The 18747-nt window shown below is 41.0% G+C and overlaps 1 protein-coding gene across 3 annotated transcripts in view; it reads left to right on the plus strand.

The window, feature by feature from the left end:
- CDK17 (cyclin dependent kinase 17) overlaps positions 1-18747 on the plus strand; it is a 71655-nt gene that overhangs the window by 16400 nt on the left and 36508 nt on the right. For 2 of the 3 annotated variants that reach the window (XM_083462925.1, XM_083462927.1), the window contains exons 2-3: positions 9965-10113; positions 16518-16682. In XM_083462925.1, coding sequence (XP_083319051.1) covers positions 9996-10113; positions 16518-16682 — 283 coding nt within the window. In that variant the 5' untranslated portion in view covers positions 9965-9995. Of the gene's footprint in view, positions 1-5596; positions 5890-9964; positions 10114-16517; positions 16683-18747 lie in introns of those variants that run through there. The other variant, XM_083462926.1, reaches the window with a different exon arrangement.

Below are 18747 nucleotides of genomic sequence, written 5' to 3' on the forward strand. Positions count from 1 at the left end.
GGATTCAAACTGCTGACCTTCTGATCGGCAAGCCCAAGAGGCTCAGTGGTTTAGGCCAAAGTGCTACCCGCGCCCGTAAATCATCAGTACAACAAGGCAAACATTAAAAGGTCTGGGGAGGGAACAAACTTCAGAGAATATTTAAGTGTTTCCCATTTAGAAAAAGGAAACACTGGTTAGTCAGCAAATGGGGGGAAATAGAGTATTCTCTAGTGTGTCTGTTTCACCCCTGCATCCTTGCATTAAATAGCCTGTAGTGTGTTGGAACCTAGTTGTCTGAAAAAATATCATACAATACTTGGATTAGGTTTGTTCAAATAATTATTTAGCTTTTTTTAAAAAAAAAGTAGCACAAATGCTCTCATAAGTAGGGTGAATAGCGACACATTTTGCAGATATTTCTGTTTGTAGAATTACTTCTGCATGGAAGAAGATTATGCTGCTTGCAACTTTTCAATGTATAATGAGACTTTAGTCCACTGGTTTTGTTGAGTCTCCTCTGAGTATGTCTTAGATGGATAGCATTCTAACAGTTCAAATTTTATTTTCCTCTGTCCTTGGTGAACTGAAACCTTAAGATAAGCCAGTCTGTCAGAAGCTGGAAGTATAAAAATAGAACAACCTTTTGATTTTTAGCTACATTTTTGTGGGTGGGTTGTTTTCGTATAGTTTTCCAGTACAATGAAACTTGTATAATATACAAACTTGAACTGAAGTTCAAGAAATAGAGTAGAAAGTGAGGTAAGTAACTGTACATGGCCAGTTACTTTAGTTGGCCAGCTTTTTCTATGCAAATCCATGTGTGCCATGCAAAAAGATAAAAACAAACAAACCTGATTTGGACCCTTGTTGAGCTTTTGTAAGAACTATGAGGAAATTTTTGCCAGTAAGTTCATAATAGATGTAGAAACTGTTTCAGAAACCCTGGGTGGAACAGTGCATCTTAGGGGGAGAAGTTTAGATAAGGGGTGGTAACTTGGGGGAGGGGATGGAGGAAGGAAGATGTGAGCCATAATTTTAGCATGGTTGAAATTTTCATATCTGTACTTTCTCGTGATGCGCATGTAAACCTTTGCCTGGGCTGCATAATATTTTACACTGCAAAGTGCCTGTGTGGGGTAGTAAATATACCACATGCTGTGATAAGCATGTGAAAGTCATTTGTATCTTAAGAAAACTAGAAATTTTGACTCTGTACCTGTAATGGGAATACATAGCACAATAGCATTTGGTTTTGATAGGAAAGCATTTTCACGATTCTTTATTGGAAAGAATAATTTTGAATACTACATCGCACTCATTCTTGAGTCATTCTTCATCATGCTTTTTCTCTTATTTATGTACCAACATGAGTTTCATTGTAGGAACAAAGGAAATAAAATAAACAAATATTTAAAGCTCTTGCATGTTATTTGGGATTACTTGAATGTGTGGATTTTTGTTTTCTGCTTGTGCTGGTTCCTCCTGAGTAAATAAACAAATAGCTTTGTTTCTTGTAGGGTTCCCTGTGGCTCCACATGTGCCGGCAAATGTCAACCTAGGTGATCGTGTTTTCTATTTGAACAATCAGTAATTTGTTTTGTTGTGTTGAATCTTGAGGTGTTTATATTTTTGAGCTGGCAAAGTGCACAGCATTATTCAGCTTGACACCTTTTGCATTAAGAAGATACTGTACTTGAATAAACAGGGCTGTTTTGACTTCCATCTTCTAATTTAATGGAGAAACTTATAGTATCCAGCTGCAAATGATTAACACACTTCAAACATTTTCCCTCTAAGTGTGATTTCAGAGGAAGTCAGTGTGATTGATAAGCATTTGACCACCTTGATTTTCATATTGCTTACATTTTGTTAATCCTCACCTTTCTAACAGGGTTGATTAGTAACGGGAGGATTGACAAAATTGGTATGATGTGTATTACTAGACAGAATTATGAGGTTACTCTTACAGATGTCTATCCAAGCCTCTTGTTTCAGTCAACATTTTTAGCTTAATTATCTCCACATTTTGTGCAATTTGTGTAGCAAGGCAATACCTTTGCATTACCTACTTCTTATAGCTGAACTTTGCAATCTAGGTGACTTTGGCAATCTATGTTGTAAACATTGATAGCAAATATTTGTTTGGCTCCCGTATTTTTCATAGTTGCAAGAATATCCATGTCCCATAGGACAAAACCCAGTTGTTTAAAAATATACTATTGAGATGTTGCAAAGTAGCCTTTTTATGTTTATCCAGGATGGATAAATGTTAGAGGCAGGCTTGGAGTGGTTTTTTTGTATTGAACCCTACTGGAATCTTGTACACATGCTAATAAAGGTTTGAGAATCAGAATCTGTTATTGAGATGCCTTATATTTTTATTTTAATGCATCTATATTTCTTTTACTTTGTAATATCCATAATGAATTTTTTTAAGCCTTACACTGAGCAGAATGATGTAAGTGGTAAGTGAAGACATTCTGTAAATGGTACAGTCAGATTACATCAGTGACTAACAACTATAGAAAGCCCTCATTCTGTTCAAGTTCACTGAATTTGTCTCATGTTAGCCACCTGCATATGAATGAAAACATTTATCTACAGTGTAGCTGCTGGAAAGTTTAGAAATGATTATAGTCAGTATGGTAGGAATGAGCTGAGCAGATAAGCAGCTTTTGTTGCTGCAGCAGATATACTATATCTGAATCTTGCTGTTAGGATTGCTTTTCAGATCTGTGTATATGAATGGTATAGTTTTAAAGGTATTTCTGCATTTGGAAAGTCCAGTGTTTGTAAGCCAGAAATGATTGCCACGTTTGTGTTCAAAGGACATGTATTTTTGCGGGGGTAGAGAGGGTAGACTTCATTGACAGTCATATAACCCAAAGTAGCTAAAAAGAAACAGCAGCACTATGCATCCTTTATTCATTAGAAATCTGTAATATGTGTGTACATTGCTGCGAATGTCCAAAATATGGTGAACTGTGGTGTTTTCAGGTATGAGTCCTGACAATTCCAGATGGCTAATGTTGACAGTGATCTAAATGTAATTTGCCAACTTGTGTACATCCAAAACAGCAGTTGGGGCGCTGTCAGTATTTCATAGATTCACTTGGACATTCACACAAACCAGTTGAGATTGTCGGAATTCACATGTGGAAGTCAATGTTCACTGTGATGTAGTATTTGTACGCAAGAGTAAACCACGCAAAACAAGATAAAATGGTTCTCCTGCAGAACAAGTTAATTGAAAACTGAGTGGTAAAGAATAATAAGCACTTCTATGGATCTTTAAAAAAATGCCTCTGTTGGATTTGTTTCAGATTTGCATTGAATCTGGGAAGCAGTAAGTAGATATCAGAGGAAAATGTGCCGTAATGTGTAGGTTCTCTTTCAACAAATCAGTTTTGCAACTAATTGCCTTTACATTTAAGTTATCGTGAATACAAGTAGATTTCAAATTGCAGCTTTTTACCAAGCTGGGAAGTCTTGGAGCCAGAACTTTAAACGAGCCCTTATGCTGTCCTAAAACTCAATCTGCCTTTGGTGACTAGCCAATGTAAAGTTTGCAGAGTAGGCATGATATACTCAGACCAATAAGTAAACATGCTGCCTCCAATAGTGGCAGGTCTTAAGATCCCAACCCAATGCAAAACAAGTTAATAATCAAATCTTTCACAGGATTTTCATATGTTTAATAGAAGGTGTGCAGTGGGAAACTGTTGTAAAGTAAGAGCAAGGACTTTATTTATTAGACTTGCCTGTCTTAGATAGTTTGAAAGTGACCAATTTCCTATTATTAATAAACAGAAATCAGGTTGCATGCAAAACCTGAACTAGCTGTAAAGAGGTAGTGATAGTTGGACAGCTAGATGAACGAGTCCCATTCTCAATAGATTTTAGCATGTATTCTCTGGTTTCTGTTTTTTCCTGAAGTTAGTTTAAAAGGGAATTGGTGGTAACTCTTAACAGCAGCTAAACCCCTTTTTGCATATATGTGCTACTAGAAGTTTTGGACTCCCCATGAATATTAAGGGAGAACTTATCTTTGAATTTTCTGGATCTGCCTTTAAGAGACAGAATTTGTCTCATAGGGAGAATAGATGATCAAACAGATTTGCTGATTAGATCTGTCACACTTTGTTCTGCCCTTTGTGCAGACCAAATACCAAATTTAACCAAAGTATGGAGCAATTAAGGGCACTTGGTGCCTGATCTCACAGCTTCTGGCACTGAATGGTAGGCAGAGGCATACGTAGAGACTAGCGAAACTGGCCCCACTGGGGACGCAGGCCCACCCCCCTCCAAAGAACAGTCACCATTGGAGATTGACCGGGAGAGGAAGTGACTCTAGACCCCTTTCAGATTCTGCATCACCCAGCAACAGAGGAGAGGGGAGGGAGTCTACTCTGCTGGGAAGCTGGAAGTGCCATTGTTCTCTTCACTTCCCTCCCTCCCCTGCCACCAAGGCCACCTTTCAGCCAAAGCTAGTGAGTTGGCAAAGCTCAGCAGTTGCAGCAATGAGCTCAAACAACAGTTCTCAGCTAAGCTTGAACCTCAGCAGTGCTACAGTGCCATTGCACTATGGGTCTGACTGTTGGGGTTTAGAGCTGCTAGGTAAGTAGGATTCAGTAGCTTTGAACTCAAGCTGTGAAGTCAAGGGTTTTATTTACCTTTACCTTTCAACAGCATACAGGAGATTTTGAGTGGGAAGTTGGATTCAAGGAGCCTGTGCGTCATGTTGCACAGCCTGGAATCAATTCAACTCCTTCTATGATATTTTTAAGCAGTACTACTTACTCTTAGAAACTTTTTCGCCTTTATAGAAGCTTAAAGAGTCCCTGGAAGGATGATTAATTAGGATTGCATAATTACTTTTCTAATTAATCCCAGAACCCCCACCCAGAATTCATTTAACTTCAAAGAGCTCAAAGTCCTTGAAAGTTTATAGCATCCTGGTGTCGGGGTGGGGGGAGAATTATGGTCTTGGAATGCATTTAAATTGTTGGAGGTCCTGTCGGGTCAGATGTTTCCCAAATCTGTTTACCTCCCCTTATACTCTCTGGACATACACTCCACTTCCTCTTCCTCTTGGAGGGCAATAAGCATGTTTCACTGGACTATCAAGTTTGATATTAGCAGAAGTGAAATGATGATCAAGCTCACGTTTTATACATTGTCTCTCTCCACCTCTTTATATTGGGACTATGCACATCTTTTCAAGTACTAGGGTTTATATACAAAAAACATGCAGGTGGGCTCTGTCTAGGAGGCTACTGCCTCCCAAAAATTTGCTGTTGATATCTAGGAGTTCTTGAGAGCAGCATGTTATAGCCTCAGGAAGTTGCAGTGGATGCAAGGAGTAGGAGGAAAGCAGAGAGGCCATTTTGCGCCATCCACTTGAAAAAGGATGCCTTTGGTTCCAAGTGTGTGGTTTTAGGCGTGGGAACCATGTTGCCATAGTTTCTTCTCATAATCCCATCAGATCGGGCAGCACACTAGTCATCTGCTAAAAGGCATTTGTTGCCTGGAAAGAACTTCCACACTCTGTTTGGAACTGTGACATCACTAGAGGTGTGTGTCTGCTTTTACTGGTCATGTGTTTTCAAGTGTTCTGTTGCTGCCTCTGGTCATTTCTGTTGCTTTATACAGATGGCATGGCTTTCATTTACTAATTACAAGTTCTTCTTCTCCTGTTTATTGTCACAGACAGACATTGATACCCATAATTTTGTTGTTCTTCCTAGGACTGTTATGTTAGGGGGTCTGATTTGTCACATGTATCAGAAATCTTCGTATCATCCATGCCTCCAGAAATGTATTGGACTTCCCATTTATCCTTGTTGATTTTTAGATTGGTGTAAATTGTTGCACCCATGTTACTTCAGAGAGTCAGAGATCAGCCGGGTGAGTGAGAAGCAGGTGGAAGCAGGCTTATTTTGGCATAGAAATATAAAGGCTTTGCACCAGACAGAACTGTGTCTGGCAGCAGGGACCATCCTGATTATTACCCGTTTTGTTTTTTGTCTAAGGCTCTTCCTTTTTTAAATTTGAAAGCTGAACACTATGCCAGCAAGATGTGCTACCCCTCCCCGCAAAAAGTGTGATCGCTTCTGTAATGAAAGACAGCAGAGTTGAACATGGGCATAGCCAGGGGAGGCAGGGATGGGCAGTTTCCCACCCCCAAATCAATAAAAATAAATAAAAATACATAGTAAACTGAGGTTCTGCCCCCCTAACAAAAGCCTGGCTATGCCCATGAAGTTGAACTCTGTATCACTCTTTAGTTTACCCTGCTGTCTTTTTCTGTTCAGAGGCAGCTATGCACTGCTCTGAAAATGGGTGTGGGTGTGTGTGATTATTGTAAAACTGTCCACTAAAGAGAGGTACAAATACAGTACAAATACAGTGGTACCTTGTGTTATGTACTGTCCCCCTTACGAATGCTGCGGGTTACGCACTCTGCTAACCCGGAAGTAGATGCCCCTTGTTGCGACCTTTGCCTCGGGATGCGAGCAGAAGTTGCGCTCTGGCGGCGCGGCAGCAGCGGGAGGCGCCACCAGCAAAAGGGCGCCTCATTTTACGAGCGGTTTCCTGTTACGAATGGACCTCTGGAACGGATTAAGTACGTAACACAAGGCACCACTGTAAAGCAGACGACATAATTGCCCATCAGCTAACATCATAACTGTATCACTGCAGGCCCTAAAAAAATTGAGTACATTTATCACATGCTGCCGATAGCTGTGGATGCCGTGTAAATGAAGCTTTGTCTGAAATTACAGCTGCCTCTCTTCGTATTTGATACCATAACTATTTGTGCTAAGAATGACTTGCTTTGTTAATTTTCGACAGCTTTGCAAGTAGGGAGAATGAAAGCCCTGCAGAAGAAGGCAAACACTTCCATGGAAAAGTGCACTGACTTGCATGGCCCCATCCTTTGCAGCCTGTTGACTCCAAGGCTGACTATTGAAAGTGGCTCAGGTTGGGATGTGCAAAAGCACCGCAGTGTATCTTCATATGAGCTTTCTTTTGCTGTTTTCCAGCTTCTGGAGCTAGAAGTTGGCCAAGTCATTGTGGGAGAGAGGAGCATCTACATTGTGGGGAGAGCTTAATAATCATTGCCACACGAGGTTGAGGCAATGGTAGCATGCAACCAGAGCTTCACAGAAAAGCAGACTATCAAAGTCAGATTAGAGTGTGGAATTTAGTGGGTTATATCCAGTGTTCATTGTGAGTTTTAAAGTTGCACAACAAAGGAATGCAGCAGTTGTGCTAGCAGGAACTGGCGTTCCAACAGATTCTGCAAGCTGTTGCACAAAGTCAGCAACAGCCAGCTTATGCTTTCTCTCTCTTTTTGTGCACAGAATTTAGCTGGTGCAGAACATTTCACCAGTGGAACAAGTATACGTCTGCCTGACTTCAGCTTGTCGCTACAGTGCACACAACCTTTTATGTTGGGTTTTGTGTTTGGTTTTTGGCACTGAACCTTACACTTTAGCCAGCAACAGTACCATTTACTATTGTCTTGTGCCTAGAAATGGAATTAGTTTCCACTAGAAAGCAAATACATCTATCAATGTCTTAATATAATGAAGGGCATTCATTTTCAGGTTACTGGCAGGGGATGGTTCTTGGATATTACATTTGATTTTTGATTTTTTTTGGCTTAAATTTCCAGTCTTCAGCAGCATATGCCTGAAAAAACTCAGATGTTAAATGCTGCATTAGTTCAGTTCTGAGCTGCATTTGTTTATTTATTAAATTTATATCCCCACCCTTCCTCCCAAAGGAGCCCAGAATGGATACAAAGCTATTCTTAAGCAGTATATTTCTCTTGCCAAATTCTAATTCTTTTAGTTTGTGTTGGCATACCAGTGGAACAAATGTATCTTTGTCAGATTAGCAGTGTGGTTTTTTGGGGGGGTGGGGAGCGGGTTGCCTGTAGTAGTCTTTTTATATTGCCATTCAGACTTCTGCAGAAAGGAGTATAATTAGTATGTGCTTATATCTGCCTAAACATTGTGGGTCCTTTGGACTAAAAACTATATGTACTCAGCCCATGTTCTGTAAATCAAAAACAATTGCAACTCAAAAATAGAATAGGTTTCCCCCTTGGTTGAAAGTGCCAGGTATGGAAAGTAAATATGTCTTGCATTCCCATTTCATTGCTGGGTTTCAAATGTTACTGCAGCAGCATGGGAAGCTAACAGAAGGGAGTAGTAACCATTCCTCTCCTCTGATGCAACACTTGGGTCTGAGGGTGGCAGGATTCATAAACTAATCCTTAAAATACTTACACATGAATCAGATACTTTTCTGAAGTCTGCTCACCAACACTGAGACTCACACAGAACATCCCTCTGGACTTAATTTACCCTTTGTTTTAGAATGCTGTCCTGAGCATTGATAGGAAGTAAGGAATTAAGTCATACATTCCGTTGGTTCTGATGTGGAAGATGTTTCCACGTCATTGTACTTTAGTCCCAAAGATTTTCCATAATTGATGGGTCACCTTAAGCACAAGAACATTAACCAAAGAGTAAAATCTTCCTGTTTTACTATTTTATAAAATAAAAATTTTAAAAATAACTTTTTTGTATTTCCTGATCTGCTTTGCCTTCATATTTCTAGCACTTCTGTTTGAAAACATGGTCCAGTTTTGAACAGGTCAATCAAAAAGTGAGCAAATAGTTTGGAGAAGCTGGCCCAGCCTGCTCTCAATAGGATGTCGTATTATCCCCCTTTTCCCTTTCCATGTTATTCTAATTGCTTTATTTGCTTTCCTACCACCTTGAGAGATAGTCATACAGATGGGAGTAATATTTCATGCCCAGTAAACCTGTACTGGGATTTTGAAGCATGTGAATTCAACCAAGGCGGATTGTCACAAATCTCTGCTGTCGTCTCCCCTGAGTCCTGTGTATACGCTACAGGACAGGAGTGGGTCAGAGTCTGTCCCTTCAACTAAGCAAAGAATGAGAGCATGGTATAGCTTAGGAGTGAGGGAGCTTCTTGTGTTTTGTTGGGTTTGGGAAGACTGTCACCAGGAAATAATTTGGTCTGGTTTGTAGTGACCCGGAAAGCACATTTGTGGAAATCTGTTCTGACCACATCCATCAAGGACTGTCCTCATTGCGTTTTTGATCTTCCACCCAGCTTGCTTGTGTAGGAGAGGGGTCTCACTGGAAAATTGTGAAAGGTATATTCTGGTTTTGCTGCAGAAGGCTGTTGCATGAAGTTTATCTAATATACAGCGGTGAACCTTTGTCTCTCCAGATCTTGCTGAACTACAGTTCCCATCATCCATTGCAAGCATGGTCAGTGGTCAGGGATGATGGGAATTGTAGTTCAACAACATTTGGAGAGCTGAAAGTTCACCACTTAAGGTTCCTTCTAAGCTCCTCTAAGGAGCTTTAATTCATTTGCAATTCATCCAGTCCCAACAGAATTGTGTATACAAACTCTCCTCCAAACCCAGCTCCACACAGTCAAATCTCCCAGGAAGTGCTTCTATTGGTTAGACCTCCCTTAAATTTCATCATAACCCATATGGTGTACCTTTTTAAAATTACACCATCTACATATGAAGTTGGACAGCAGGAACGCATAGGCGAAGAATATTCTAGTTGGTCACAACACAGTTGTGGAACTACCATTTTCTAAAGATTTGTCAGTCTAAGCCTGTAAAACTTTGGTTGGTTTTAAAAAGTGGAGACTCTGGGTGTGTTATAATAAATGTGTAGTGTCTTTTAATGGGGTATTTTATTTTGTTACAACTTACCCACCACAAGCCAAGATAAGCCAGAATAGAACTGAGATAAACATTAAGCTGTATTAAATTCACAATTTCAAAACTTAGCTCTTTTGTTAAAATGACCTTACAAAGTTTAGATTGATATGGTATAAGCAATCAGCACTAAACACATTTTTCTTGTAGTTGAAACAAGTGTTTAAAATAACAACTTTCTTATTTTAATAGGCTTCCGTGAGCCAGACGTATTACAGATAGAATGAAAAAGTTCAAGAGGAGACTTTCCCTAACGTTGCGTGGGAGCCAGACGATTGATGAGTCACTTTCTGAACTGGCCGAGCAAATGACTATTGAAGAAAACAGCAGTAAAGATAACGGTAAAAATAACCGCTTTGCTTAAATTTTATCAAGTATTTATGAAAATTGTATTCTTTTAATGATAAAAGTTACTTGCAGCAAGAGTGATGAATTTAAATTGTTTTGATGTTTTAGTTTAGAATAACAAGTGTGTATCTTTACTTTTGGGAAGTAATTGCAAGTACAGTCATACCTCAGGTTACAGACGTTTCAGGACCCACCAAAACCCGGAAGTACCGGAATGGGTTACTTCCAGATTTGGAGGGTCGCACATGCACAGAAGCGGCAAATCGCACTTTGTGCATGCGCAGAAGCACCGAATCGCAACCTGCGTGTGTGCAGACGTGCCGCTGCGGGTTGTGAACGCTGTGGGTTGCGAACATGCATCCCGCATGGATCACGTTCGCAACCCAAGCATCCACTGTAATATATGTTAAGCTCGAGTTACTACAGATTTGATGGGAATGCTTCAAAAATGCCTTTGTGTCTAGCCTTGTATCATTAACATATTGAGCTGCAAAAATGTGGTATCATTTCATACTTAACTAGCAGAATTGCCACTTCTGTACTGTTCCAATTTACTGCCTTGTAAATTATGGTATTCAGTATTGTGTTTATAACATTGCTTTCAATTTATTTATTTTTGCAGCTGTGTAAAATATCAGCTGATGCGTTGTTTAGAAAGCATAAGCTGAGTTCCCAAACTCATGGCTTCTGAAAAGCACTGAACAGTGTGCATGGCTTGTCCAATAGTGGTGTTTTGTAGTATAACAGATGAGATTGGTTGCACAACATCTCATTGATGATCGTGTGAATTGGGGCAGCAGGAATTGGTAGTCCAACAATATCGGAAGGGATTCTAGTGTCTTACTGCTAGGAAGATTTCAGTATTTCAAATTTCTGTGCCAAGGTAATCCAAATTCTTCACACACACACACACACACACACACACACACACACACACATATCCCGGAATCCATACATGTTTCCTTAATTGATTTATATTTCTTTAAATTGCATAATATGGCAGAAGATTGTCTCTCAGTGGTGCTTTGCATTCGTAAGGTCCCAGATCCCGTTTTTTGTGCAACTGGTTAACTGGCTTAGAGTGACATGTGCTTGGGATCCTGGCAAGTAACTGTTGATCAATAGCTTAGAAGAAGCAATGATGAAGATAATCTAATAGATTGAGCAATATATACAGTGGTACCTCGGGTTACAAACACCTCGGGTTACAAACACTTTGGGTTAGAGATTCTGCTAACCCGAAAGTAAGGTAAAGGGACCCCTGGACCATTAGGTCCAGTCGTGACCGACTCTGGGGTTGCGGCACTCATCTCACTTTACAGGCCGAGGGAGCCGGCATTTGTCCGCAGACAGCTTCTGGGTCATGTGGCCAGCATGACTAAACTGCTTCTGGCGAACCAGAGCACTGCACGGAAACGCCGTTTACCTTCCCACCGGAGCGGTCCCTATTTATCTACTTGCACTTTGACGTGCTTTCAAACTACTAGCTTGGCAGGAGCAGGGACCGAGCAAAGGGAGCTCACCCCATCGTGGGGATTCGAACCACCGACCTTCTGATCGGCAAATCCTAGGCTCTGTGGTTTAACCCACAAGAGTGGGAGGCTTCATTAGTTAAAGTAGTACCTCAGGTTAAGAACAGACCTCCAGAACGAATTAAGTTTGTACCTAGAGGTACCACTGTAATTATCTTGCTTTAGTTACTCATGGGGAGAAGGTGCTGAAGGAGCCTCTTCTGCTATTGTTCAGTACAGTGGTATCTCGGGTTATGAACTTAATTCGTTCCAGAGATCCATTCTTAACCGAAACCGTTCTTAACCTGTCGTGCGCTTTCGCTAATGGGGCCTCCTGCCGCCGCCGCGCCGCTGGCACGCAATTTCCGTTCTCATCCTGGGGCAAAGTTTGTAACCCGAGGTACTAGTTCCAGATTAGCGGAGGTTGTAACCCGAAGTGTTTGCAACCCGAGGTGTTTGTAACCCAAGGTACCACTGTATAAGAAATAGTTTACCTCTATAGGAGTAGAAGCTGCAGCAAAGAATGTCAACAAAACATCAGCGGTGTTTATGGTTCCCTTAATTTCATGCAAATTATTTATTTGAGTAGTGGTCACAATTCCTGTGCATGTGGGAAAGCTATTTGTGATGCGTTATATGGAAAAGGAGAAGTTGCATAAAGGTGGGCGTGCCTTCTTCAGACCTGAGAATGAGTCAAATTATACAGTTCACTATCCGAAGGACTGTTTCTTAAGGCATGGCTTAACTTCTCAGACTGTATTATTCTGATATACATAATATCCTAAGCATTAAGTATACATGTGTGTGTGTGTGTGTGTTCAGAGCAGAATATCCTTCCTTGCTCACACGCTGTGTTTCCTCTTGCAACAATTCAGAATGAATAATATTGACTTGCCATTACGCAGCCAAATCCTGGCCCACATGTGAGCTTGTCTTGCTGTGTATCCGCCTCTAAGGAAAGTGAACTCTTATGTTTATTGCTGCTGTATAAAAGGCATTCATGAAGTCATGGCTAGAACTGTCACCTCAGGCCTTCGAGAACAGAACCCTGCTGCTAACTCTCGTTTTTAAGTAACTGTATGTATAGAGAAAGCAAAGCTTTGTGGGAAGAAGGAACAAATAGTAGCAGAAGGGAAGAGAACATTATGTGTGGGGCGGAAGAGTGTGTAGGAAGGGGGAGGAGCATCGCAAAGTACTGCAAGGAAATCATGAACAAGAGGGGCAAAGGACAGTGTACTCTTGGTCTTGTTTTTTTAGTCAGATAGGAAGTGGAGTAGATTTAACCCTGGCAAATGAGATTCTACATCATCGGTCCTATTGACTATACAGCCTTTTAAGCCTTTTTCAAGTATACTGTTTATATTTACACATTTTGGAAGCTTCAAGCTGCACTGACCATCTGGGGAAAGGTGGTGAAGGCAGCAGAGGATACATTCCATAAATTTTAGGGATGTAGCTTACTATTGGCATCTGTCTTTCTCAAGAGACAATGAAGTGCGCCTCCAGGGGTACAGTCAAACCGCTGCTATCAGCACCAAAGTGACCTCCCCAGGGCACTGGTGCTAAGGCACCAGTAAGGACCAGTTTTGCTATTTCCAGTTTGGCTTGAAGCCTTTGCTTCTAGATCTTGCACTGTTGGCTTCTTCATGGTAAAGCATGCAACATAAAGCTTGTTGTTGATCCAAAGTCCAACGCGCATATTGTACACAGCTAGATATAAATCCATATGACTACAGTTGAACATCTCACCAGAGAGTTTCTTTGTCCCTTGGCTGCCAAGCATCTTGCTATATGAAATGCTTCCTGATTCTGTTCCTAAGCAACTGCTTCGTTCTGTATTTAGAGAGTGCACTTCTGTTTTTCTGGAAGTCGTTGTTTATACTGTTTCCATCATCTACAAAGAAACTTAGAGCTGTGTTAATACCTGTCCGTTTCCCCTTCTGAGATCTGACGTTGTATAATTTAAGGCTCCTGCAAGTCATCTTGAATTGATTTCTCTTAGAGTATCCTAGCTGTTTTCTGAACAGTTGCAAATTGTGGGTAGACATCACCCTCATTTAGAGGACCAGAATATCCTGCTGTGGTGAACAGTTGCAAAGGAAAGGCTCTTGACACACAGAAATAAAGCTTATGACCATTCCCTTGATGGCTAGGTTCCAGAATATGTAAATCTTAATAATCTAGAGATGCGTTTGTGGGATCTGTGGGAAAGTAGTAAAATGATTTCATCATAAGAAGCAGCTCACCAAATATCAACAAGGGAGTTAAATATATACCAGTATGCTTGTGGGATTGCCTTAGCCCATATATGCCTATTTAGTCTGCAAAACTGGCACTGTTACAAATGCTACAAAATACTCATTGCGCACTTGTAAGAAATTGATCTTTAGTGTACAGTGCAGGAATCTCTTGCCCAGCGTGGGGCACAAACCCACAATCCTGCAATTAAGAGTCTCATGCTCTGTTGTTGGCATCTGTCTGTCTCGAGAGAGACAAAATTCTACTGAATGAGCTAGTCAGCTTTGCTTCAGAGAAGCAAAGGGAAACCATGAACATGATTATTTAATGAGCACAAATGGATTGTGGTTGAGCAACAGGATGTTCCTTTTTATAAAAACCCCTGTTAAGGTCCATCTAGCCGTCGGAAGCTTTTCACTACGTCTGGAAGTGGTTGAGCGTAGGTGTTCACCCTGTCTTACAGGGCTGTTGTGTAGAAGAGACAACACGAAGTAACGGTGTTAACTTTCGATTCCGTGTGCGTTACTCACAGCTTCTGAAAATATAGCTAGGCAAGCAGAACTGCTCCAGTGTCTGTGCTGTGCATAAGTACGTGATAGCGGTGGAGACTTAGGAGGAATCGTAATAAGCGGAGAACAAAGGCCAGAGAGGTTGGCTGCCCTCGGTTCCTGCTGCCCCACATATCCCCTTCCCATGCTAAGTTGCCTTTCTCCTTTCTCTTTCCCTTGGTCCCTCTCCCTCTCCTGCCCTTTGACCCTGCTCCTTTTGTTCTTCCAGCTTGCTCCCCCTCCTTTGGGCTCTCTCGCCACTCAGTCAGTCCTCTCAGACATTTTCTGTCAGCTTGAAGGTTGTGCCTTTAAGCTTGGAAGGTTTCCTGAGGCCTGGCTTTGGACAGTGTTGTGCTTAAGAACCTCTACAACAGTGGCAATGCCTTTGCCTTGGCGAACTCTTCTCAGCTTGCAGGACTCCCTGCTTTCTGAAGGCAGAGAGGTGCTAATAAGTATATGATACCTTCAAGGGCAATAAAGAATGCTAGCAGCATTGGTTTCTTGCTTGGGTAGTGCTATTCAAGAGGGTAATATGCTTCATCCAGTCACATAGCTTAAAGTTACTTGGATTGTTTCTCAGGAAAGAGAAATGAATAGGTCTGAAAAAAACATTTCACATTCCTAGTTGCCATTATCACATTCCTAGGATGTGAGGGTCCTGGGTACAAGGTTAAACAAGAATTGTTCCTGTGTAGAGAATTGTAATGAATTGAGCTGCCCGCTGTTTAACTCAAAATAGAGAGCAGGTCACTTCATAGGAATAATTTGTTACAGTTTTCTCCTTGTAGAAAAGAACACGTGATTTCAATACAACTATGTGCATATAATGCTGAAAGTAAACAGATCACACTTATGTGTTCCTACATGAGAGTAAAAATGTAATCAATGAAATGACACAAAGCTATGCTTCCATTTTAGCACATAAACACTTTGCAGTTTAAAAGGTCTTTTTTTTTCCTCTTTGAGGAAATTTGGCTACTTATTTTAATTACATTATGGATCCAAAATTCACAAAAGCTCGTAAACTTTCCACACATAGGATTGGACTTCTCACTGTTTTGGTCTAATAGAAGAAGAGAACTTGACAGTGTGGGATTACTTTTGAACAATCTGTTTCTTGCAGATTTGTTTAGTTTTAATCAAAGGTACTTCATGAATACCTTAAGGCTTTTTAACAGACAGTGTCGATTCTTTGATGTATTAATTGAATAAATTTATGTAATTCAGTAACATCTGAGGCCATTTAGTTTTCTTACCACTTCATGTTTTCTCTATGGGTTTTTTTAAAGGTAGTTGATGATATATTTATTATGCTCTGCTTATGTTGGTGTATTCTAAATTCACAAAATGGAATATTACCCTTTCTGCATGTATATGAGCCATCTTAAAGATGGAACCTTTTCATATGAGTCCATTAGGCAGGACTTTCAAAGAATGTGATTCCCTCAGCTTCCCAGCCACATTGTCTGAGGGCTGCAAGTACCCTGCATTAAAAATGTGAATTGCCTGAGCACAGAATTTTAACATTATTTGTCAGGAAAAGCTGGTGCAACCTGTTTAAATTTATGCAGATTCAGCAAACATACAGATTTCTTTTTCACTGTGGACTCTATACCGTGATGGCTTTGCACTACCCCTGAAAGGAAGGACATCTGTTCACCTACTTATTGTTGCTCTCTTCAACCCTCTGCAGCAGCGGCTTTCTCACCCTTTGCGATGAGCCAGAGGTGTCAGTCTGTACAAGACCTTGATGATATCGGGGTGAATTGACTGCCTGTCTCTTGTAGCAGCTCAGTGATTGCTGCATGCCTGCTAGGTTATACAATATTCTGGCTCTCAGCTATGCTTAGGGAGTTTCTCTGGCTCAGCTTCTGTGCACAGGGGGGAGTGAAAGGGAACATTTATTATTGTGCATTTTCTTTTGTGTGGCTTGCTTCACCGTTGATGATCTACCTTCCAGGTTTCAAATATTTTGAACCTCATTCAAATACCGCAGTAAGCAGACTGTGTGGTAACTCTGTTCTTTTCTCTCTCTCTCTCTCAATATGTTCCTGAATTTCCTGCTTGTGGGATGAATTGGTTGGTGTTGGCAAATTTCAGAGCCTATTGTGAAGAATGGCAGACCTCCAACATCCCATAGTATGCACTCATTCCTTCACCAGTACACGGGATCCTTCAAAAAGCCTCCGCTACGAAGACCACACAGTGTTATCGGTGGCAGCCTTGGCTCTTTCATGGCAATGCCAAGGAACGGGAGCAGATTAGGTAATGTGTCCTTATATTATCAATTCATTATGTTATTCTATGGCTTCTACACTCCAGAGTATCAGTAAGGCAATCATATTTCTAATATAGTAATAGAAATAAAACTGGTGGACACCATCTATGTAGGATGGCATCCTAGTTAGCTGGATGCAAAACAACAACAACAACTGTAAGCGGTAAACAAATCAAAACTGTAAGTATTAATTTATAAAACATTTCCATGTGAATGGCTAACACCTAGGAAGGTAGACTGTATCCCTCACATAGACCACAATCCAAATTGTTTGCCGCTGCAGCCGAGGTTCTGGAGTCATGGAGCTACCACCACATCCACAGCCTGGCTGCTCAGAGTGGTGGCAACAGAAAGGAGGTGTGGAGCTCGGCTGATCAGGCTTGATCCCTGCACCTGCATGAGGCTGGCACAGCAATTGGGAACAAATCAGTCCTGATGCCCACCAGCTGTGAGAGCAACTCAGCATCCTACAAATCCCAGGCTGATGTCACCTTCACTCCATTTCATTGCTATCCACTGGATTGTGTTGGGGATACCACTGGCGGCCTTCTGCCCACATTGCTGGTGGAGCAGCGCATGTACCACTTTATTGGCAGCAGTTGACAGGAGCCCAGCAGTTCATAGAATCGTTTATTTAAAGGCCGCTAAGATTGCAGTGCTATGCATACTTATGTGCGAGTGAGTCCCATGAAACTCAGTGTGACTTATTTGTGAGTAGACATGAATAGCATGGTGCTGTAAAGCCCTATTTGGGTGTTCACTCTTGTGATTCAAGAGCCCCACGATTCAAGGGATACTATCACCCTTCCAGAAAGGCCGAGTTAATCCAGACCAGAGTGTGCCACAAAGCATGTACACAGTGTTATGGTGCTTCACAAAAGAAGGCTTCGAGAAATCTCAAAAGTATACAGTGGTGCCTCGCAAGACAAAATTAATTCGTTCTGCGAGTTTTTTCGTCTTGCGAATTTTTCGTCTTGCGAAGCACCTCTTCAAGCAATGCACCCTGGTATTAACGGTTTTAAGAAAAAGGAAACAAACTTGAAAGACGTTTTCGTCTTGCGAAGCAAGCCCATAGGGAAATTCGTCTTGCGAAGCAACTCAAAAAACAAAAAACTCTTTCATCTTGCGAGTTTTTCGTCTTGCGAGGCATTCGTCTTGCGAGGTACCACTGTACATCCTTCTGTATACTTACTCATTCTAAATGGAAACTGCAGTTGTTGCCATCTCCTGGTCGGCTTTCATCTTAAATGAAGCTTAAGATAGCAGTAACGTTTGGTGGTTGAAGCAATCAAAATAAAGGTGGAGTGTAAATCACGAGTCCCCGTGATGAAACATTTGGGACTGACTGTTCTAAGTTGGTGGTGGTAGGAAGATGATATTGCCAGATTTCAGCCCATTGGCTAGAGATGACAGCTGTGAAAAGCGTTTGCATAAGATTCATAACCAATCCATTCTTTACAGTCTCCTTCCTAAGTCTTATGGTGATCTCTCCTCCTGCAATTATTTTGTTGTCTGAATCAATTACATGCTTTTATGTTACTGAATCCTTGGAATACTGCTTAAATATTCATGAGTGCAGGTTCCCCTCCCCTCTTTGTACGGAAATTAACTGGCAGGCTTGCCAGTTCTTTGTGTCTGCAGATGTGAATTAGGTTTCCCAGAGGTGTAATTTTATGTCAATAAGCTCAAGATATAGAAATCATTCCTATGAACAGAGTGCAGCTTTGTCTGATAAGCAGAAGGGGACTTCAGTTGGTATCGTCAATATCCTGCATCTGCCACTACTTCACCCAGTCAATTGTATTAAATTCATTCTTTTGCATAATGGGAATAATATCTACCATGCATGACTTTTTAATTAATACAAAGTGCATTTTTTGTTTTATTTTCAAGTAGATACAAGAATATTTAGGGCTAGAAAAATAAATTTCTGCAAACAGAAGCTACTCCAGCTTAGCAAACTGCAGCAGTCATTATACATAGCTTCTACTGAATTGGAAGCTTAAGCACTGTAATTGCCAAAATGGATGCCATTACTCACAGAAGAATCTT

The sequence above is a fragment of the Podarcis liolepis genome, assembly GCF_965112155.1.
Source record: "Podarcis liolepis genome assembly, chromosome: 10".
Classification (NCBI taxonomy): domain Eukaryota; kingdom Metazoa; phylum Chordata; class Lepidosauria; order Squamata; family Lacertidae; genus Podarcis; species Podarcis liolepis.